The 22486-nt window shown below is 39.6% G+C and overlaps 2 protein-coding genes across 2 annotated transcripts in view; both read left to right on the top strand.

Annotated features, from left to right (window-relative positions):
- The window catches only part of rbm20 (RNA binding motif protein 20), a 57930-nt gene extending 48385 nt beyond the window's left edge, over positions 1–9545 (top strand). The window contains exons 7-15 of the mRNA XM_054779177.1: positions 997–1143; positions 1429–1560; positions 2248–2327; positions 2575–3247; positions 3347–3430; positions 3534–4113; positions 4566–4631; positions 6487–6608; positions 8874–9545. Of these exons, the coding sequence (XP_054635152.1) occupies positions 997–1143; positions 1429–1560; positions 2248–2327; positions 2575–3247; positions 3347–3430; positions 3534–4113; positions 4566–4631; positions 6487–6608; positions 8874–8933 (1944 nt within the window). The 3' untranslated portion in view covers positions 8934–9545. The remainder of the gene's footprint in view (positions 1–996; positions 1144–1428; positions 1561–2247; positions 2328–2574; positions 3248–3346; positions 3431–3533; positions 4114–4565; positions 4632–6486; positions 6609–8873) is intronic.
- Positions 9546–10345: 800 nt separating this feature from the next.
- On the top strand, positions 10346–21754 carry pdcd4b (programmed cell death 4b). The gene is made up of 12 exons (XM_054779124.1): positions 10346–10450; positions 10858–10953; positions 11971–12288; positions 14920–15014; positions 15456–15569; positions 15655–15876; positions 19505–19602; positions 20415–20529; positions 20677–20784; positions 20860–20970; positions 21045–21184; positions 21276–21754. The coding sequence occupies exons 2-12, from the start codon at positions 10911–10913 to the stop codon at positions 21331–21333; spliced, it is 1422 nt and encodes a 473-aa protein (XP_054635099.1). The 5' UTR covers positions 10346–10450; positions 10858–10910; the 3' UTR covers positions 21334–21754.
- The last annotated feature ends 732 nt before the right edge of the window (positions 21755–22486 follow it).

Raw genomic sequence — 22486 nt, 5'->3', positions numbered from 1 at the left:
TGTACCTACATGAATTCACAATTGCTTTCTGCAACTGTGGTAAAGGAGCACATGGTTTGTGTTCTGTTTGGTCAATGTCCTCCATATGTGATGAGTTTTTAGGAGGAATAAGCAAGAAAAACAAGTTTCTTATTGAAAGACTCAGACGCTAGACTGCCTTACAGAATGAAAATAGCTAGCAGTTGATCAAGTAAGTAGCTCAGGATATTTGATTCTTTCAGTGTATTGAAATTGGTGCATAAATACAACACCCGAAGCAGATAACGCCTTGGCTGCTATGTTTATTGAGGCATGACTTGTGTCTCTCAGTTTTAAAAGCGATGTTGGAAATGTAATTAAATGCTCGGCAGAGTACTTTGCAGTATCCAGTGTTTAGAAATGTCTCTTGGCAGTAAGTTGACAATTTATTCAATCTAATCATGAAAACCTTTCATTAGCAAAGCTACATTTCTGCTGCTATTAATAGAGCAAGAGTTGGATCAAGGATGTACTCTACGATAGTGTTGCATTGATAATAAACACAATCAACTGCAGGCCCAATGCCACACAAATTCTATAAACATATTGTAATTGCAATGTACTTCATTATACATTACAGTGATCATCCTGAAACATTAATTCATTTTCTTGACTGATTGACAGGGAGAAGTCACATGGTTATCGTGGCTCAAGGAAAGGCGTACAGGCTCGGTTTTGAACACCTGCTTAAGTTACCAATTACGGTAACTTTATAGTCTATAGAATCCCAAGGGGAAATTCCCTTTCAACTCTGAAGGAGAAATGTCAGAGTCAGGGTGCTGTGCAACTATGTCACGCCCCTGACCAGTTGGGGGGGGGTTATGACATTGCTTGAGGGCACCTTGGCTGTGCTCAGTAACTGGCTTCTCTCCAGCAACCTGTCCCAATTGCCAAGTCCATAAAAACTGAGCTACTGTTGTCAATTCTTGGGTTTTTTTTTTCAACAAAAGCTGACATTTTTGTTGTTATTTTTTTTAGCCTTTTCCACCAAGAAAGGCAACCACAGGACGGGTCGTTCACATCTGCAACCTGCCTGAAGGCAGTTGCACTGAGAATGATGTCATAAACCTAGGAATTCCCTTTGGCAAAGTAACCAATTACATCTTGATGCGCTCTACCCATCAGGTACGGCAACAGCACAATTTGTTTCTTATTCACCTTTATTTGTACTTGCATTTCGATGTACTAAAGAAGTATGGTTCGGTGGAAGTAAGGAGTCTAGTCCTATCCTTGATTAAGTGGTGTCTGTGTGTGTGTTTTTTTTTCATGTTAACCTTTAAATTAAGAGCCACTCCGTGTCAAATCAGTGTCATATTTGAATAATTTCAATATCAATGCAACTTCTTCTTGGACTTCGAACAGCCTTAGAAGTGAAATGAAAAGCTTTTGATTTTCGTTGTCTCCAATCAGGCCTTTCTGGAGATGGCCTACATCGAAGCAGCTCAGGCCATGGTTCAATACTATCAACTGACACCAGCTATGATAAACAATCAGAAACTTCTCATTCGTATGTCTAAAAGGTACAAGGAGCTGCAACTTAAGGTAAGACTGCGAAGTGTGTATGCAGTATATTAAACTACACAGCCTGGCCGAAAAATGGTAACCACCTTGATTTAAATAGGTCATTCCTGCACGGGTGGAAAAGATATGAATCTGTTTCAGAAGAGTCAAATTATTGGCACGCATCAACAGAGAAAACAATAGATGGAGATGACTGAAACTACTAAAATGAGGTTAAAGTGCTCAAGGCCCCCAAAAAAGTTTGAAAAAAACTATAAGAAAATGAAAGTACTCACTTCATAAAACATTTTTGTGATACTGCAGTCATCGATATATTATCAACTATGAAATATGAGTGAAAGGTAGTGGTGATTTTCACACGATTTTGAAACGCATGCATTTTTCACAGCGGAAATAGCAAGATGAACATGTGTTTTGGTGTCATGAGCACTTTAAAACTGGCCAACACATTATTAAAGAGTGGAAGCACAGTGGGGAAACTTTGCACGGTGGTCCGAATCTCCCAGTTTCAAAATTAGATCTGGGCGAAAGATTAATGCAACTTCGGACAGAAAGAAATTGCAGAAGCTTGTGAAACAGTAAATGTGTGCCGTGATCAAAGCAAAAGGCAGTCCGACCGAATATTAGACCGTGTGACCTTTTTTGGGCCAGGGCGTGTATAAACCATTGTACTGTAATGACTAAATCATATAATTTTTATTTTTACAGAAACCAGGTAAAGATGTTCAGGCAATCATCCAAGATATTGCCTCTCAGCGGGACAGAGACGAAATGCAAGAAATTCAGCAGTAAGGAAATGATTTCACAGATTATGACTTACAAGTAGCTTAATCCGCAAACTGAAAAGAGTCTGTTTGCTGCCCTTCATGTCTTAAAGTTGACTTGTACATCACTGCAGCAAGGTCTGACATTCTACTGTTTAAGGTAGAAAAAGAAAACTGTTTAGAAGGATAGGCTTAAATCGAACCTCTGCGACATTTCACAACACAGCTTTAGATGGTTTATTCGTGTAACATTCCTGTCACCTTCCTCCAGCTACATGCCAGACAGGCCACGCTCCCGCAGCCCCATCAGTCGCTCCTTGAGCCCTCACTCACACAGTCCCAGCTTTACCTCATGCAGCTCAGCCCACAGCCCCCAGGCAGCACCATGCAGGGGTCACGAAAGAGGCAGCAATGGTCTAGGCCAACGTCGAGGTTCTTGGGACTGGTCGTCACACTTTAGACGGCCAGACGATGAAAAGGAACGGGATGAATCTAGGCGGAATGGTAGCAGCGCCGATAGTGACCGGCCCAATGAACGGCCAGCTGACCGCTGGAAATCCTACGGGAAACCCTCAGAGTATGTCATCTCCCGGTCTGCAGATGAACGGGGAGGAGATGAAGGGATGAGGGCAAACAGAGACTTCCCACGAGGGAGCCCTCAAGGCATGGTCTTCAACTCCTACAGGAACATGGATGACAACTTCTACATGAGGTCTGACAAGGTGACCAGATCTCCATACCAAAGACACGATACCAAGTCAAAGAGGAGGAATGGCGGCGATTACCACAGTAGGTCAAGGCATCCGGAGAGTGAGATGACTGATGAGCTGCTTCACAGAACCTCAGAGGAAAAGAAGCAGGGTTCCCCCAGCAGAGGGAAGAGTAGGAAGCCAAGCAGAAGGTGCACCACTGCAGAGAAACATGACAGCCCCACAGAACATACTGTGAGTTACTGTACATACAAGGCGAAGGCACAACAACATTACAGTTTATTCACCATATTATTGAAAAAACTACCACTTCATTGTCACTTTTCTTCTTAGGATGGTCGATCTAAGGAGCATGTGTCACCCCAGAGCAGTAACAAGTCAAAAGATGGTACTGAGTCTTCCAAACTCAAGGAAACTGTAAGTAAAAAGAAGAAGAAGATTTGAATCCTTCAGATTCTAACTCTGCAGGCTAATTGCAGAACATTAACAACCTTTCTCTTGATCTGTTTGTCCGGAGAAGGGGTTGGAAAGTGGAGAAAACACTGATGACGAGTGCTGGTATCCCAAGGACATGGAGGAATTTCTCACAGTTGATGAAGTGGGGGGAGAAGATGATTCCATTATTGAGCCTGACCTTCCTGAGCTGGAAGAGGATTTGACTAGCCCTAAAGAATCTGCAGAGGAACAACCACAAACAATACAGGAGCCCGTACCGTTGCCTTGCCCACCTTCGGAGGAGCAGAACACGTGTGTCGAGGAATCTATTAAGGAACAAACAGTTGAGGATCCAGAAGTCCCGACAGAAACTTCTGAATCTGAGAAAGCAGTTTTAACTGAGACAAATGTAGATGAACAAGTACAGTGTCTGGTGACTCCTGAGCCACCTATCACTAATCTCATTGACTTTCCCAATGAAGAGTTCAAGGTTGCGTTGGAGGAGACCGCCACTGAGGACAAAATCACAGATAGTGGGTGCTTAGAAGAGCCAGTAAAGAACCACATTGAAATATCCGAGCAAGTCAGCAAGGTCCAGGATGTAGTTCAGGTCACAGAGACTAGCTCTAAGGTGACACAACATAAGGACAGCATTGTTAAAAAAGGTACTGCACACAAGATAAACGGTGTTTAATACATAACACAAAATCCCACGTAGTAGTAAAAAGCAGCATCATCATCTAGTCTCTGTACAATTTAAACTGTTGCAAACTGGATCAAATACAGATGAAATTTGGTTAGACTTGACATTACAGCTTCTGACCCTGCAAGAAAAAATTTCTATAGTTTCACCAATTACACATTATGATTCATTGGACTTTTTTTCCCTTTTTGTGTGGATTGTCACCTAAATTTAACTGTGTTGTTGGAAGAATACCCACAAAAAGGGACAAAAATTCAGGTTGGTAGGTCAAATACACTATTTTGCTTTAAAACTTTGCACACAATCACACCTATACTGTTGAAAATAAAATATAACCTTGGTAGATGTAAATACATGGTTTGATAAATGTTTGAACATGTTGACTTTGTTTTTGTTCTACTTTGCTGTTTGTAGATATCGAAGTCCCCTCATTGTCCATTGAGCAGGACAAGGTTGTCATTGAACGCATCATCCCTTTGGGTAAGCACAATATATGTTATTACAACACTGACTGTTGCATCGTTGAGGCAATTTATATTTAATCATTATAGCATTCTCAAGATCATGGACCTCAGCATCGTCCATCTTTAGTGTGAACGTGAAAGCGTTATCATGTCCACTGCTAATAACAGTACTGACAACCTGTTGCATTAGCACTCTAATTGACTGGAATTGGCTGGCCACTTGCTGACCTATTTTTGTGAGCTCCTTATGAACTGCACCCCTGAGAGATGAGTATTTATATTATTATTAGCCCTGGAATGACACGGCCACAGCACATGGCCAGTGGTGGGCCTGCTGCTTAGGGACTTACATAAGCCGCTGCTGTGTGGCAACAATAGATCACAGCGCAGACATGAGAGCTGTGTCTGCCATGAGTAATGTGACTATTTTGGCTGTATGATGCCTCTATCTCTGTGTTTTTATCCAGAACAACTCAGCACAACTGAGATCACATGGGCACTGTTTATCTTTGAAAATCTCACCAGTTGGTAATTTATAACAAGTTATTTCAAATTTTATAATCATTTAATCATTCTGATGCTCACAAATCAGTATAAATACACTTGATATGTTTGTGTAGATTCGCAGTCATCCAGGTCATGGTAAGCCACAAAGACTGAATCGAGGCAAATGGACTCTTCTTGTCTGTTGAGGATGTTTCATCTTTAATCCAAAGGGCTTCTTCTGTTCTAAATTTTTAATCGTGGAGTGTCCCTATTTATATCTATCTTTTGTTGTTGTTGTGATGTTTTCCAGTGTGGCTGGTGAATGCTGGCCTGCATAACAATAAGTCGTTCGCCTGCCTTGTAGCAAAACAGCCCTCTAATGGCCTCTCTTCCAATGGAATGCGACAATCTTTTGGGGGAAAAAGCTAGGACATTGCTGTAAACAGACAATAGGCTTGTCTCAGACAATAAACTGGTGCAGGAGAATCAAACTCAGCAATATTGTTAATGTAGTGCAGTGTAGTGAGTAGTGCAATAACCTCTACATTGGAGCGACCAAGCTACCCTTACACAAATGCTTAGCACAACATAAGACAGCAGTTTCTTCCAGAGTCAGCAGTTCATTTGCTTCTAAAGAGAAAAGCGTTATTACTTTGAGGACAATATCCAAATTTTGGATAGGGAGGACTGCTGGTTTGAAAGAGGTGTTAAAGAACGTCAAACGTCAAACTAGAAAAGCCCTCTCTAAACAGAGAAGGAGGTTTGTGCCGTCACTTATCAGCAGTTACAACAATGTCTCAACATCTCTCCCGCAAAGATTGTCTCATTTCAAAGGAAGAGTGACCATTAAGGCTCGGTCACAACCCACCACGCGTGTTTCGAGTCTGCACGTGTTTTGGGGAGGCCACGGCCGCCACGTTTTTCTGAAAACGTCGGGAGGGAGCAGCTAGAGCAGGGAGGGAGTACGTCAGTCGCACGTCAGTCGAACGGTTGAGCAAGGTGTCAGTATGTGGCCCACCCACATGTTTGTATATATCTGAGGTATGTTATGAGGTTATACCGTTGAAATTACTGGCCTCCTGCAATTTCCAGTAGGTTGACAAGCACTGATAGCTCGTGATTGGCTTCTACCAAAAAAATAGCTACCATTTCCTTACTGACTCACAAGCGGCACCGTATTTAAACAATTAGTAGTAATTCTGAATTAAAGGAGATGTCACAAGATTAAAATTTAGCCTGTATAAGCCGCAAGGTTCAAAATTTAAGAAAAAACACCGGAATACACGGGAGTTTATGGTGTAGCTGATTTCTAAATGCTGAGTTCATAAATAGCTGAGTTCCTTTTATAGAGTTTAACCTTCATCCAATTTTTTGGGACGTTGCAGGAGTGGAGTTTATTGAGCCAAGGACTGGTTTCTTCTGCAAACTTTGTGAACTGTTCTACACCAGCGAGGAGACTGCAAAGATGAGTCACTGCCGCAGCACGGTACACTACAGGAACCTGCAGGTGTGTGCAGTGAATGTCCTACTTCCAGCCACTTTACTTCATATTTGTATGAACATGCGGATCTTACTCTTAGAAATTCTAATTCACTCCAAAGGACTCCACAGGCTTCACTTGCAGTAAAACTGTAATATGGTTTTCAGTTGAGGAAGTCAGGCAAAAAATGCTAACAACACAAACACTGCATGTTCTCATGATTTATATCCACTAGTTTTTTTTTTTAAACGACTGGACATCCAGCACCAAGTCGTTTCATATTTCTCTGTTGGCCAGCAACACAGCTGACGCAGGTAGTAGGAGAAACGATTCCCTAACATTCAATGTGTGACATTCCATAAAGAAAAATTGTCTTAACACTTGTGCTGTCTGTCAAAGTGGTACTGTATGTCTACGCTCTACAACAGGGGTAGGGAACCTATGGCTCGGGAGCCAGTTGTGGCTCTTTTGATGACTACATCTGGCTCTCAGACATTTCTGAACATACAACTATACGACTATACAATTTATTTTTTTTTCTCTGACATTTTCAAGTAAAACATTACAGAAATCACAGTGTTAAAAATAAGTGTTAAAAATATAAAACTTTCTTATGCATTTTAATCCAGCCATCCATTTTCTACCGCAATGCGAGTGGCCGGAGCCAATGCCAGCTGTCACACCAAAACTCGATTAATGCGGTAGCCTACCCGGGTCCTTGAGATGTCAAGAAGTAAACTTCCCTCCTTTGATCAAATAGTCAGCTAGCTAATCTGCAGAGAAAACCCTTTTGATGAAGAAGATGGCGAAAAGAAAGAAATATACGGAGTACAGTGCAAAACCATGCAGCACCAGAAGTCACATTAATGGTAAGAAGTATTTTATTTATAATTAGATGGCTTCAGTATAACAGTGTTATTAAAAATAATACATTCAGAAACTTATTATATTGTAAAATTGTTGATCTTGCTTAAAAATGTACCCATTTGGTTGTATTTAATGTTAAAAAATATGATATGGCTCTCACAAAAATGTATTTTAAAATTTGTGGCTTTCATGGCTCACTTAGCCAAAAAGGTTCCCGGCCCCTGCTACACATGTACGATGCTGTTTAATGGTTTACTGCATTTGCAAAATGCAAAATCAACACTGCATTATGAAATAAAACTGTTTAACCACAGATTTTACTTGAGCTCAACTGTAGTCTAAAGAACTGTTACATGCTGTACCGTGGGGAAAATTATGAATTTACCCACTGCTGATTTTATATGTTTATCCACTTGAACAGTATGAACAGTACATAATTTCTATGGTATGTTTATGTTGGTGCAATCATTCGAAAATGGAAGAAATACAAGATAATCAATCATATTCCTTCTCGAGCTACATGCATGATATTACTTTGTGGGGTTCTGAAAAGGGTGAGGGAAGCAGCTCAGAATGACAAGGGAGCTGGTTCATGATGTCAAGGGAGTTGGGAGCACAGTCAGCAAGAAAACCATAAGTAATACACTTTGCTATAATGCTTTGAGATCCTGTAGTTCCCACAATGTCCCCCTACTCAATAAGACAAATGTACAGGCCCGTCTGAAGTCAATAAGCCAATAAACACTGAATGATTCAGACAAGGCTTGAGTGGTTGCGATGTGGTCATTTGAGACCTAAATGGAACTCTTTGGAATCAACTCAACTTGCCATGTTTGGAGGCAGAGAAATGTTGAATATGACCATAACACCATCCCTACGGTCATACATGGAGGTGGAAACATTCTGATTTGGGGGTGTTTCTTCACCACATTGAGGGGCTGATGAACGAGGCCATGTACCATACAATCTTGGATTAGAACCCTCTTGACCTCAGCTAGAACAATGAAGATAGGTTGTAGAAGCACATTAAGTCCTAGTTTGGTCAAGCCAGTCTCTGGACGTTAATCTCATAGAAAATATGTGGAGGGAGCTGAAACTTTGAGTTTCTAAGTGACGGCCTCAAAATCATTGGGATTTGGAGAGTATCTGTAAGGAGGAGTGAACCAAAATGCCAAGATGTGTGCAACCCCGGTGACCAACTACAAGAAATGTCTGACCTCTGTGCTTGACGCCAAGGGTTTCTTCACGAAGTACTAATCTGTTTTTCTTGAGGATCAAATACTTATTTCACGCAATCAAATAAAAATGAATTTATAACCTTTTTTTTTTCTAGGGGAAATTTACAAAATCATCAGAGCATTCTGTTCCCGCTGTACGTCTGGAATGTTAACGCTTTTCTTTTTTTTTTTATGTCCCCTCGTGCAGAAATACCTGTCACAACTGGCACAAGAGAGTCTGAATCTGGGATTTTCAACTACGCAGTGACATCATTTGGACATATCACCTCTTGTATAGCAAGTGACATATGTGTAATGTGTGTAATGCACATTAGGTGTACCAAACATGGAAACTTGAGTCAAGTGGACACTCGTGCTGGCTTTAGGATTTTGGTGGAATAAAACTTGAATAAACACTGTTACTGACAATTTAAACAAAAAAAGAATTTTAATTTTGTACATACTACAGTAAGGGTATTTATTTGTTGTTTTTCTTATTCTGTCTTCTTGGACTTCAAAAAAGAACTGGAATCTTGGACACACACGTTCGATGTGTCACTAAATCAACTGCTTTGAAGACTAACTCTCACTTCCAGTTTAGTCTGTGAATTGTCCAAATTACAATATTAGCTGTAGGGCTACAAAGTCATTTAAAATGCCAATGAATGTTTTTCCTCAGATAAAACTGAGGCAGAATCTCAGGGTCATCATATTTGTTGGAACAGATTTCAGTTTCCAAGTGTACTTACAAGTACTTACAGTTTCTTGAGTCTTTGTACTGCTTTTCTTGTTTTTCTTAGCTCTGTTATTGTGTGCACTACGGTTGTCTCTCAGATACAAGTTCACATCCTTTGTATGTCTATGCAAACAATTTCTTCCATTTATAAGTGTCACATTAAAATTTTGCCATTTACAATCCCAGTGTTTTGGGCTTAATTTATCGCCTTAAAATTGAAATACAGTACCATTTGTTGAACGGGCTTTTGGGGTGTTTTTTGTATTCTGTGCAAGATGATGCCTTGTGTTGACATCAGTGTTATGTGAACAACTTTCACTGAAGTCGCCTCATCATTTTCAATGCAGTAGTTTACCAATGTAAAAAATAAATAGTCATTTTTGTCTTTTATTTAGTGATGGTTCAACTTGGACTTTCATGTACACGCTGTGCACTACACGCTGTATTATAGAGCACATACATGGCACAATTCATTCTTTTTAAGAGCAAAGCGTGACTATGAACTGTACTGTTGTAAAAGAGCGCCGCCAAGTGTTCAGGCATAGTAGTTCAAAGTTGGCTAACACTCAAATTGGGATTGCAAAAACTGTATTCTTGTCTGCCTGTATTCTATTTTTATTATATTTACGTATTTATTTATTTATTTGCACAAAGTTATTACTGGTGGATTGCATGTATTACATGTATTTTAAATGAATACAAGTTTACTCGTATACGTGTATTTTTGTTGTCAATGCAGCGCTTTAGATATTATTTATAATTATTATTTAGCTATTGACAAGAATCTGAATATAATTTAACTTGACAATACAGTACTCTACAGAATTTGTTCAATCAAACCCAGTCAACTATAGGGGGCAGCATTCAGGAAAATGCGACAATGAAGTCCAGTTTTTCATTGGCTGGGTGTTCTAAACCCCCAACTCTATCAGCCAATCAGATAACAAAACATAAAGCTACGTGCTTGAGTTACTGGGTAGATAAATCGAAAACAACGTCGTTCAAGTCAGACTCGAGCTTGAACCCAGCAGACGACCACTGACTCATTTGTGAGTTATTTACACAATTCACTCACCATCATGGACTAGAATGTATAATATCTTTAATGCATTGTTCGCTAGTAAAATGGTTTGATAGAAATACGTGTAAGGCAATGACTGACGCGTTCTTGAGCAATTGTATTCTCATGTCACGTCTCCGCTAATTCAAACGACGTATCCTGGCTGCTTCGTGCGTATTTTACGTTTTTTTACATTAGTGTTATTGCTGTGTCGCTGTTTATTATTTTGCTCTGCTCTTCCCATGACAGTGAGCAGTCAAGCTAGGCTAACGCTACCCATTGTTTATCAACAGTGCGACTTTGAATGAACAGAAGGGGAGGGGTGGGTTGTTGCGTAGCTACATGTCTGGGCTTGTTCTTTCGTCTAATGACTGCATCTCATCTTTAACATTGCAGGAATCCGCTCAATCTTCCTTCGCGTTGCAACATATATTCATATATTGTTGGAAATGGCAGCTGACTGCGAGGCCTGGTTGAACTCGAATCCCGTCGGTGAGTGCGAGACAGTCCGAGGGACTTTAAATGCACCATCAGCTGTGTATAAACTGGGTCTTTAAACACGGAAGTGGTCGAGTTTCCTTGTTCATTGTGAAATATGAGGAATTGAAATAATGCAACCACATTAAGTTATGATAATAATAATAATAATGTTTTTCTTTGCTTGTCATGCTACATTGCTTATTGAACTATAGTCGTGTATTTTTATGGACTAATAAAAATCTTAACAGGTTGGCCGCTGTACTATTTACAAACGTTTCTACTTCTGTCTGATGTAATGTGATTTCATGTCACGACGTCATAGGAATGGCGTACTTGTAAATTATTAAGTCATATTTTCCATTGCATTTGGCAGGGGTGTCCACATGCATACAGAAAGACTGTATTTTCATACATTTTGTTATTAAAAAATAGATTTACTAAAGATACTAAAACTAATCTAAAGTAGGTCAAGATAAGCGAGGATATCTGTACAAAAGCTTAGTTTTCAGTTATAGTTGACAAAGCAAATTATGATTATTAATATCTGTTAATATATGTAATTAAGTAATTTATATTTATGTATGTAATACATTTAATGAATAATTAATTTTATGTTTACAATATACTGAGGGCCAATAAAATATTAGCTGTGGCTTGAAAACGAGCTAGGCCGCTCTTAGAACAACCCTGGCATATAGCGGTACATTTCTAATGATTAATTATGTGTCAAATTACTGTATTATTATTTTCAGTAGTAAAAAAAATACAAAGGTAAGCCAGTTTTCCACATACTGCAAGAATGTTAATGTAATAACAGTTGCTTTATGGTTAAACATATATGATTTATGAAAAACTACTATTTAAAAAACGTAACCTTAAATGCTACATAACATAAAAGCATAGGAGATGTCATGATGATCTTGTTTTAACTGCAAACTAATTCAGACCAAATCAACAGTATGTCTGCTGGTGGAAGCTATTTGATTCAACAATCAATTCCGTTTCATTATTATGCTAATCTCCCGGCAGAGGCTGACAATCTGAGTGACTCCTTTGTGTCTGAAGACGAAGGCAGTGGTGGAACGCTTACCAACAACAAGAACACCACCAACGAGATCAATGGCAACTGGCTGTCCTCGTCTAGCAACAGCATCCATGAGGCGCGTCTCAAAGCAAAGGCCAAGCGGAGGCTCAGGAAGAATTCCTCCCGAGATTCCGGTAGGGGGGACTCCCTCAGCGATAATGGGGACCTGGTCAGGGGAACAGTGGTGGCCCCCACCAGCCCGAAAAGCAAGCTGATGGACAGGAAGTCTAGACTGGGAAAGGGCAGAGGTCTGCCAAAGAAAGGTAAGACATTTATGTGAGGGACACATTTGGTGAAGGTTTTTGGTTTTTGTGACAGTTGTTTAATTGTCTTCACGTCAAAGGCAAGTGTTATTATTAGGGATGTGACTAAATATTCATATATCCAACTATCGCAATATTTAACCCTATGATGGATTATTGATACGCTCACGCCGTGTATCGTTTTTATTATTGTTAAAATACAGCCACTACCAATGTCCTCCACCGTTCTACCTCACTGAGTTTTACATGTCATCCAGGAGGCGCTCCTCCTGAGAGTGGCAGGAAATTGGGTGGAGGTTACAGAAGAGCAAGAAAAGAAAACAAACAAACAAATGCTGCCCAAAGGTGGACTCGGGCGGTGAAGTCTAGCAGAAAAATGCACCTGCATAGTTGAAATCAAAAGTGTCGACTCACTTTAGCTTTTATAGCGTGGATAAGACAACGATGACTTTGCAGGATGTATTTGTCTCACAAAAATACCACACACGGGTAGCACAACAAACATGCACAGTCACCTCGTTCGTCACCACGCTCGCAGAGAAAACTTTTAAAATGCTAAATGTTGAGTTCTTAAGAGACGTGTTTAGTTAATGTCATTTATTGTCAACATTGTCATGCTGCTCAACCTTGTCCGGGTCATTGTCTGCCTTCCGATAATTACGTCACTACTACTATACTACACTAACTATTTATTTTTGTTGTGCTTCTACGTAATAGATTTGATATACTCGAGGGAAATGATATGTTGTGTTTTCTGAATGGGTTTAAAATAGTTTGTCTGACGCCTAAAATAAAATCCTGTTTTACAGCTTTGGTGCATTAAAACAGTCTCAGTATTTTTGCAGCATTGCTGGTTGTATTCTGGTCAAAATACAGTGAAAATACCCACCCATTTTCTAGACATACCTGCAGACAATTTAGAGTCACCAAGTAAGCTAACATGCGTGTTTTTGGAATGTGGGAGGAAACCAGAGTACTCGGGGAAAAAACCCACGCACGCACGGGAAGAACATGCACACTTCACACAGAGATGCCCAACGGAGATCCGAACCCAGATCTTTCCGATCTCCTGACTGTGTTTCCAACATGCTAACCACTAGGCCACTGTGCAGCCCTCAGTTTTACCCATCCACACACAAACGCTGTAACCTGAGTTTTTGAAAATCTCTACTCTGGCTGGAGTTTTTCAAAAGCTCAGTTTTTAAGGACAAAAACCTACGCTTACGCTACGTATAGAAAAATATAAGTTTTAAAAATATCCATATTCGTTGCGCACATGGCCTGAGTCAGGTTCATGTAACTTCAAGATTATATTCTTACATTCTTCTTCTTTCCACACTCCCTGTTGATGTTTGTCATGGTTTTGGTGTCATGACAAAAGACTTAAAAAGAGTAAATAATTTGCTACGTAATAGATGTGATCTATTTTGCGTGTGACGTCATGCTTGAGAGCAGTTCAAACTTAATTGTATGTGACTTTAGAGGCAAGCTATCGGTGGAACTCTGAATTCTACTTTGGGTGCGTTCTATTTAGTTTCTTGTGTAGTTTGTGTTTGTTTGTTTTTGTGTAGGTGATTGCCCCTTTGCCTTGTCTTTTTATCTAACATGAAAGTATCTGCATACTTGATAATGACTTGAAGAGACCATCAACTCCTGACTGTATGTTCTCCTACTTGATACAAACATAATATCTACATTCATATCTCTGTTAGAGGCGAGAACAGTCCCTTCTCTCTGTGGACGCCGGGACTAAATTTAGGGCAAATACTGGTGCAGCATGTTTTCTTTTTATATGACCTGCAATTTTGAGGTATGAGGTCTCCTGCTTTAAAGGTCTATGCCCTTCACTTTAAAAGCAATTAAAATGTATCTCGACAGAGATTGTGCACAGTTGGAGTAGGATGTGTTCACATAAGCATTTGAGCTAAATATAGTGGGATGTCAAATATAGCTTGGCACACAAGCTGCTTTGCTGTAGGACTTTATAAAGAGTCGGCAATCTGTTGGTGCATTTACGTGGTCTTCTAAAAGGAACTCAGCAACCTCACATTATTTAGTTTAGTTTTTGGGTTATCAAAGAACTGGTGCGCAGCAGACCCCCTCACAGCTTGTGGGTGGTCCTAGTAGGATTTGTCTGGGACTGGGTTCATGCATGAGCCTGAGCCTTTTCATCTGATCAAGTGTTATAAATCCTTAAAGAGATTTAAGATGGTCCTGGTTTGTAGCATTATGTCTCTTTGTCTCTGTTTTTTTTACATTACATCATCCAGTCACCACTGCTTTCTGTTTGTGTTGAAAAGGTGTTTTCAAGGAGATCAGTCCTACTCTCCTACTTAGCTTTCTTTCTATAGGAATAGAAATTATTAAACCCTGCGATTGGCTGACGACCATGCCAGGGTGTACCCCGCCTCTTGCCCAAAGTCATCTGGGATAGGCTCCAGCTTACCCCCGCAACCCTATTGAGGACAAGCGGTATAGAAAATGGATGGATGGAATTATTAAACGATTTTATGGTTTAATAATTTGGTTTAAACTACAGCTCATGTCCAAAATACAAGGACATCATATTTTACTACATTAAGGATTTTATGTCAGGAATGGTTTCAAACATTGTGCTTAAACCTTCCTCAGGTGGCGCTGGAGGCAAAGGAGTGTGGGGCCGATCCGGTGAGGTTTATGAACCAGAGCAAGTAGATGAGAAAGACCCAAACTATGATGAAGCTCAGGTAGAGACTGCTCTCTAATATCAAGTAAACACACTCATGTTAAAATACTACCTTTTTCCGATGTGTAAAAAAACAAAAATCATGATAAATCCTTATAAAACAAGACAGTATGATGCTGTGCAGTTCTACACCACTATAAATTACAACCACAATAATAAGCATTGTTAAATGAATACCTGATTAATACTTAATTCATATTTAGTAACGGGGTATTATTAAAGAAATTATAATTATGAATGAATATCCGTTGTTTTTATAAATGGTTCTTATATTGGATCTCATCAGTGTGTGCAAGTGTACCCAATGTTGTGTATGAGTATATACACTTTTCCTGCACTAATAATAGTACCACAAATATCAGAACTGGTACAAGTGAGGCAAATGTTAATGTTACATGTATTCATGTATATCCTGAACATGAGAGCTGGAATGTTTTGCCAGGAAAACTGTGTGTATGAGACTGTGGTTCCTCCGCTGGATGAGAGGGACTTTGAGAAGACAGTCACGCCCATTGTGCAAGAGTACTTTGAACATGGAGACACAAATGAAGTAGCGGTAAGCATGGCATGTGCTCCAGTACTAAGTGGAGAACCGTGTATGAATAAACATAAAGAGTTGAGTTACCTCGCTTTACATTTAGGAGCTGTTGTCGGAGCTGAACCTGGGGCCCATGAGGAGCGAGGTGCCATCGCTAGCCGTGTCGTTAGCTTTGGAGGCTAAGGCCAGCCAGCGGGAGCTGACGTCCAGGCTGCTGGCTGATCTCTGTGGGCCTGTTTTGTTCCGCAGTGACATGGAAAAGTCCTTTGACAAACTCCTCCGAGAGCTCCCTGAGCTAGTGCTGGACACACCTGGAGCCCCTCGGGTGAGTGTGCTCACATTGAGGCTACGTCTGCAAGCACAAGGATATTTAAAAGAAAAAAAACTACATATTTTCCGACCACCGGGGTAAAAAAGATGTACGTCCGCACACACACACAGCATTTCAACAAAAACTACATAAAAACGCAATCACTAGATTTCATGTGCATTTTGGTCAGTTGGAAGCCTGAAAGAGCAACATGACGTATACCACTGCACAAAACAATGTCAGCGCATGTAAAGCGCGAACTTTAAACATTTTCTGTTGTATAAATGAGATTGTTTGACATAATTCAAAGCACGAAAGCTGTCTACACACAAACGCTGAGTTTGTGAGCTGGTGTTTCAGAAATACTTCACTCTGGTTGTTTTCCAAAACTTTCAAAAAGACCAAAATGCCTGCAAAGTATGTGTTTTTGAAAATGTCAGTGTATGTGTAGACATGGCCATAAAAGCCCATTTCAATTCCCTTTTTAGTACTGAAATTAGTGCAATTAGGGCTTTTAATTTAGAGTACTCACATTTGGCCAACTGTACCATGTTGAGGCCCACCTCACACTTTAAGTCTGGTACATTTGGCTAGGGTGAGTGCTCTGGTCCGTGCTCAATTTCAACACTTCCTCTCCTTTGGACAATTGGAAAAGATGGGCTAGGACAGGGGGACTCATGCCCAAGTCAGGCAAGGTACGCATGGCCTAGTGTGAGTACACCAAATCCAAAACTGTTCTCTAACTCATATTAAATAATTTGGGAAAAATTGTCATTAAAATTCCATGCAGCCTGAGCATATGTAAGTAACCTTCTTTCCTCTTAATGTTGTATACTGTAGTTTTTATTTCACCTATTTTATTGGTGCATGTGATTGTGCTTTTGTTAAACCTGAGCACAAGATAGGTTTGAGCAGAGGGTTACAATACTGCGTTTCAATGTGGTGTGTGTGTGTGTGTGTGTGTGTGTGTGTGTGTCTGTCCTCTGCAGCACAGACATGGCATCTCTTCTCATTGTCTGGCTGCACTCTAAAAATGCAAACTCAGCACAGCTCTCTGAAAGGCCTATTCGTCCTCTGCCCATAACCCCTCCCTCTTGGTCTCATTTGGTCTCACTGGTTCTTTCTCACAGATCTCTGCATGTGTTTATAGGGGTGTTGTAAATCTGCCCTTCCCCCACAAAAAACTATCACTCTGTGTCCCTCAGTGTGACTTTCTCAATTTCTCTCTCTCTCACTCTATCGCTCTCTCTCTCTCTCTCACACACACACACACACACACACACACACACATTTTTGTAGCCAGTCAAGCCAACACCACCTCGAGAGTGAGCTGTCTCTCATACAGGAGCAATAATCACAGTGCTGAGTACATGCTTTGTGGAAGGCAATAAAGCCAGCTCTTTTGTTTACCCTTTGTTTATGCTTGCATAAGTGTAAACAAGAACACACATGCATGAGATTTAGACTGGGTGACATTTCAATCCTCTGTTATAACATGAAATACATTGAGAAATATTGCTATTATATATCCAGTATCTCACAAAAGTGATTACAAAGCATTTTATGACATTATATCTTCCCAAGGGACAATACAGTACTATAGAAATGAACTTGTATATACTTTAGAGTAGAGTTTACTTTTGGGTACTCTGGTTTCTATGTTAGATTAATTGGGGACTCTAAAATTCTACATAATGTGAGTGTGAAAGATTGTCTATACACTCCTGATCCAAATTTTAAGACCATTTGAAAAATTGCAATAATTTACATTTTGCACTGTTGCATCATTAGGAGGTTCTAAGAAGAGCTTCAAAATGTAAAAAGAAGAAATGGGAGTGAAAGAAAACATTTTTTGATTAAGTAATTTATTTCAAACAAGCATTAAAGTGAAATAAGCTGTTCATCAGGTGATTAAAAGTTTAAGACCACAGCTTTTAAAAGGAAAAATCTGGTAAGTTTGGATTCAATGTCATTTTCTGTCAGGTATTCACACTGTCATCTCTTGATGGCAAAGGCAAAAAAGCTTTCTATTTTTGAACGCAGTTGGATTGTTGAACTGCAAGCAAGGCCTCTCGCAGCACGCCATTGCTGCTGAGGTCGGGTCGCAGTAAGACAGTCATCTGAAACTTCTTCAAAGATCCTGAGGTTTATGGAACAAAAAAAGCCAAGAGGTGGCCCCCAAAATATTTCAACGGCTGTCTAATAAGACCCGGAACGATCCTCGGCCCAAATGAAGGTTGTTACTGGTGCCCAGTGCAGTCCAATAACCATCAAACGGCATCTGTGAGAGAAGAGTTTTAAGAAGAAAAAAGATCTTCAAAGGCCTTGTCTCCTTCAACGCCACAGATTTGCCCGTATGGAATTTGCACGAGAGCACCAAACATGGGACATTGCAAGGTGGAAGAAAGTTTTGTTGTCTAATGAGGAAAAAATGTAACCTTGCCAGTCCTGATGGCTTCCAACATTACTGGCATGACAAGGAGATCCCACCTGAGATGTTTTCCACACAGCACAGTGGAGGGGGTGCCATCATGATCTGGGGTGTTTTTTCCTTCAGTTGTGCAGGGGTGTCAAACGGCAGATGGCTATGTGAAGATGTTGGAGAGAGCATCAATAATGACCGAAGACCCTCGTCTGTGTGGTAATGACTGGCTTTTTCAACAGGACAACACTGCAGTTCACAGTGCCCGCCTGACAAAGGGCTTCTTCCAGAGGAATAACTTCACTCTTTTGGACCATCCTACATGTCCCCCTGATCTAAATCAAGTTGAGAACATTTGGGCATGAATGGCAAGGGAATTTGTAAATTGATGTTTATCTCCATTTTTGAAAATTGGAACCACTTTTGCTATTTTCATTTTGTTAGGAAATTTTCCAATCTGAAATGATACTTACTGATCTATGTTAACGGTTCTACAATCTCACTGATAACCCTTTTAATTGTTTCCATTTCGATTCCATTACAATCAGTTGATGTTTTTGCTTTAAAATTTTTGACAATGTCAGTGATTTCCTTTTTAGTTACATCAGTGGGAAACATGGAATTGAGATTCCAATTGATGGTTTCATTCCATTCCTCCATTGTCCAGAGTTTTGGAATTTCTTCTTCCAGTTTTGGTCCAATATTTACTAAATAATTGTTAAACATTTCAACTACCTCATTCATATCATCCTTATTAGTGTTTCCAAACATAAAATAGTGAGGGTAGTCTGCTTTCTTAGTGCTGTTCCTTAGAATACTATTTAAGATGCCCCAAGTTGCTCTCGTGTTATTTTTATTCTTATCTAGTAAATTACTATAATATTCCCTCTTGCACACTCTCAAGATTGTTGTCAAATTATTTTTATAAGTCTTATACTTTTTTCTGTTTTATTTAGTTTGTTGAATGAGAAATTTCCTGTATAAATTATTCTTCTTTACAGGCGTTTTTTAGTCCTTTTGTCATCCATGGCTGGTTGTTTTTCTTTTGCTTCTTGGACTTTTCTTGCCAGGGACAGTTCTTATCGTAGAGCTCCAAGTGCATAGAAAGTGATCATATGCTTCATCCACATCTTTTGCACTGTAGACACTCTCCCATTTTGTAATTTACATGAATAATAACTCTCTTTTTATTCTTTTTTTTTTTTTTTTTTTTTTTTACAGCTTATGGGCCTGTTTATTGCACGTGCTGTTAATGACCAAATATTGTCAAAGAGCTACATTGAGGGCTACAAAGGCAGAGTTGGCTGTGAATACGCAAGGTATGAGTAAAAAATATATAATATGTATTCAACAATGTTTTATGATTGTGGTTCTAGTTTGTGTAGAACTGTAATCCTTCATTTATCGTGGTTAGTTGGTTCCAGACCCGACTGCGATAAGTGAATTTCAGTAAAGTAGGATTCAATATTAATAAACTGAATATTTTCGTAGTTAGAGCACTGTTTATGTCTTTCTAAACACGATTTTTACCATTATTAGAGAGCCCTCTTGACATGAAATACCACCCCTATGGTCTATAGTCACCTTTACACTCATATTACCCAGTATAATAGATATAATCAGAGAAAATAAGATAATGTTAAAAATCATATTTAGAAGATCATAAACAGGTTTTCTATGCCATAACTATGAAAATATTCCTTTTATTCATATTGGATTCTACTTTGCGGAAATGTACTTATTGCGGTTGAGTCTGGAACCAATGAACCGGCCTTCATATGTAAATGTGACTATATGGGTGTTGTTTCATGTCTTGAGGCCTCTAATAATGTTAAAGCATTATTCGCTTAGTTGTATTTTAGTTCATTTAGAGCGTTTTTATGCTTGAAAATGCTTTAAAAAAAAACCCTAACCCAAAATTATGTAACATTTGCTTAAATGTGCATCCACAGAATAGCGATCATTTATTAAAGAAATTAGTTTTTTAAAAACCGAAATAGAGTGAGGGAGCGATGTTTAAACCGCGGTGGAGCGAGGGACAACTGTACTGAATTAGACTTGGAGGTGTTTAAAATGTTGTTTCAGTGCTTGTAATGGACTTGTATTGATTGTGCATGTTATAATCTTGCAGGGCAGCACTTGACCGAGCAACAGTGCTGTTGAAAATGAGTAAAGGAGGCCTTCGTGTAGACAACCAATGGTCCACAGGTGGGGGACGGAGACCTGTCACACAGCTCATCAAAGAGGTAAAGTCCTCCATATAAAGATAATTGCATCATCATACTGTATTTTAAAAGTCTTTTTAACGATTGGAACAGCCCACTTTGTTTGTGCAAGAAACTCTGCTCCAAGTAAAGAAAGAGGCAATTAATGTTGATCACATTCTGCATCAGATGAACCTGCTGCTGAAGGAATACATCCTGTCTGGAGACAGCAAGGAGGCTGAGAGATGCTTGAGAGATCTAGAGGTTCCTCATTTCCACCATGAGTTTGTCTATGAGGTAAGCAGTGTGTGTGTGCATGCACAGTCAGCTACCAACAGACCTGACTCTCAACGCTTGGCTTATTTCTTTCAGGCAATAGTCATGGTATTGGAGTCTAAGGGAGAGAAAACATTCAACATGCTTCTGCAGCTTCTTAGGTCACTCTCAGTATCCTCCATCATCACTGTGGACCAAATGAGAAGGGTAAGACGACATCTGGTGTTTTAGTGATGTACTGCACATTGGAGCTCACTTTGAAATCTCGTTGTCTTCCTTAGGGCTATGAAAGAGTTTATATGGACGTAGCTGAAATTAATATAGATGTTCCTCGTGCGTACTTCATCCTTGAGCAGTTTGTGGAAAAAAGCTTCAATATGGGTGTCATAGGTGTAAAGTTAAGAGATCTTTGTCCCTGTAGGTTAGTGCACATTTCCTTTTATCTTTTATACATATTTTAAATGTTTTTGTGTATGAAAGTTGTGATTAATGTCTCTTCTTTCTCTCGCCAGGGGCCGCAAGAGATTTGTCAGCGAGGGAGACGGGGGTGCCGTCAAGCTTGAAAGCTAAAGAGGAGCTAAGGAGGAACTCAGTACCAGATTTACTAGATAAAGCTACAGTACTTTTTTTTTTTTACTTGCATATTTTCCAAAATATTTGGGTGCATTTCTTGTAACAGTCAAGAGTTCTCAAATTCAGGCAGGGTAACAAAACTGAATTTTTGCAACAGATATGTTACTTTCCTCCAATGTTTCAATATAATTACATAAGCTAACCCTGAAAGTGCCACACCTCTGTGTCAGTCATTCCATGTTATGTACAGTACAGTATTCTGATTCCACTGCCACACCTTTTGTGTGTTCCAGAAGGCAACTGTGTGAACAGACATAACTGGCTTGTGTCAAGACAAGAGCTTTATAAAAGGGTGCACAGAAATAAAGGGGATTGTGTTAGTATTTGCAAAACTGACCCCCTTACTAGCTGCTCTTTCTATGCTGTGTTTGACTCATTTTCTTTTTTCTTACTCCACAAAGATGTCATTCTTGAAGGTACAAGAAAAGCTGCAGTTCAGGATTAAAGCGTTGGTGTTAGAGTGTTTATTTTTATATTGACAGGTGTATGTGATTTATCATGTGTTGCACCACATTTCTTCATTAAAACAACAATAAGTAATCACGCTTTCTTATTGTTACATTATGAAACATTTAGGCTACCACAAATCTACAGCCGACTATACCCTCAGATATTAATAACGTAACATGAAAAAACACAATATAAAGTTACATGTCAATGGCCCCACCCCCTCCAATGCTAAATAAAGCCAATCATGGTGCTGGTGCTGGCCGGGTTTACAGTATATCCAAAACGTGCAATCCATCTTCATTTGAAGCTCTCAGATACTGTGAATCCGCCTGTGAGTGTCTACTGAGACTGCTCCTTCACTGCAAGTTCTTGCTGTCTGACAGCCTCTTGAGCCTCTACCTGCATCTTCTCCAGCTTCTCAAGTGTAACAGACTTGAGTGGAAGCAATTTGGGCTTGCAAAGAACCATGGTAAGGACATCTTCCATAGAAAGCTGCCCTGTGGATTTTATTGAAGAAAAAAAATGAACATAACATTCATGATGTCGAAAGATAAAAATACTTGTCAAACAGATGACTAGTATTGTGTGTTTACATCTGAGTACAAACCTTGCTTAGGTAGAACCTCTCTCAACACTGACT

This window comes from Dunckerocampus dactyliophorus, chromosome 6 (genome assembly GCF_027744805.1).
Source record: "Dunckerocampus dactyliophorus isolate RoL2022-P2 chromosome 6, RoL_Ddac_1.1, whole genome shotgun sequence".
NCBI lineage: Eukaryota > Metazoa > Chordata > Actinopteri > Syngnathiformes > Syngnathidae > Dunckerocampus > Dunckerocampus dactyliophorus.
The sequence above is the reverse complement of the archived record's forward strand: the minus strand, read 5'-3'. Positions and strand labels throughout refer to the sequence as shown.

Coding starts and splice junctions, on each gene's coding strand:
- pdcd4b (XM_054779124.1), top strand. CDS start 10,911: ATGGCAGCTGACTGCGAGGCCTGGTTGAACTCGAATCCCGTCG. Junction 12,289..14,919: donor CAGAGGTCTGCCAAAGAAAG/GTAAGACATTTA, acceptor AACCTTCCTCAG/GTGGCGCTGGAGGCAAAGGA. Junction 19,603..20,414: donor GTTGGCTGTGAATACGCAAG/GTATGAGTAAAA, acceptor ATAATCTTGCAG/GGCAGCACTTGACCGAGCAA.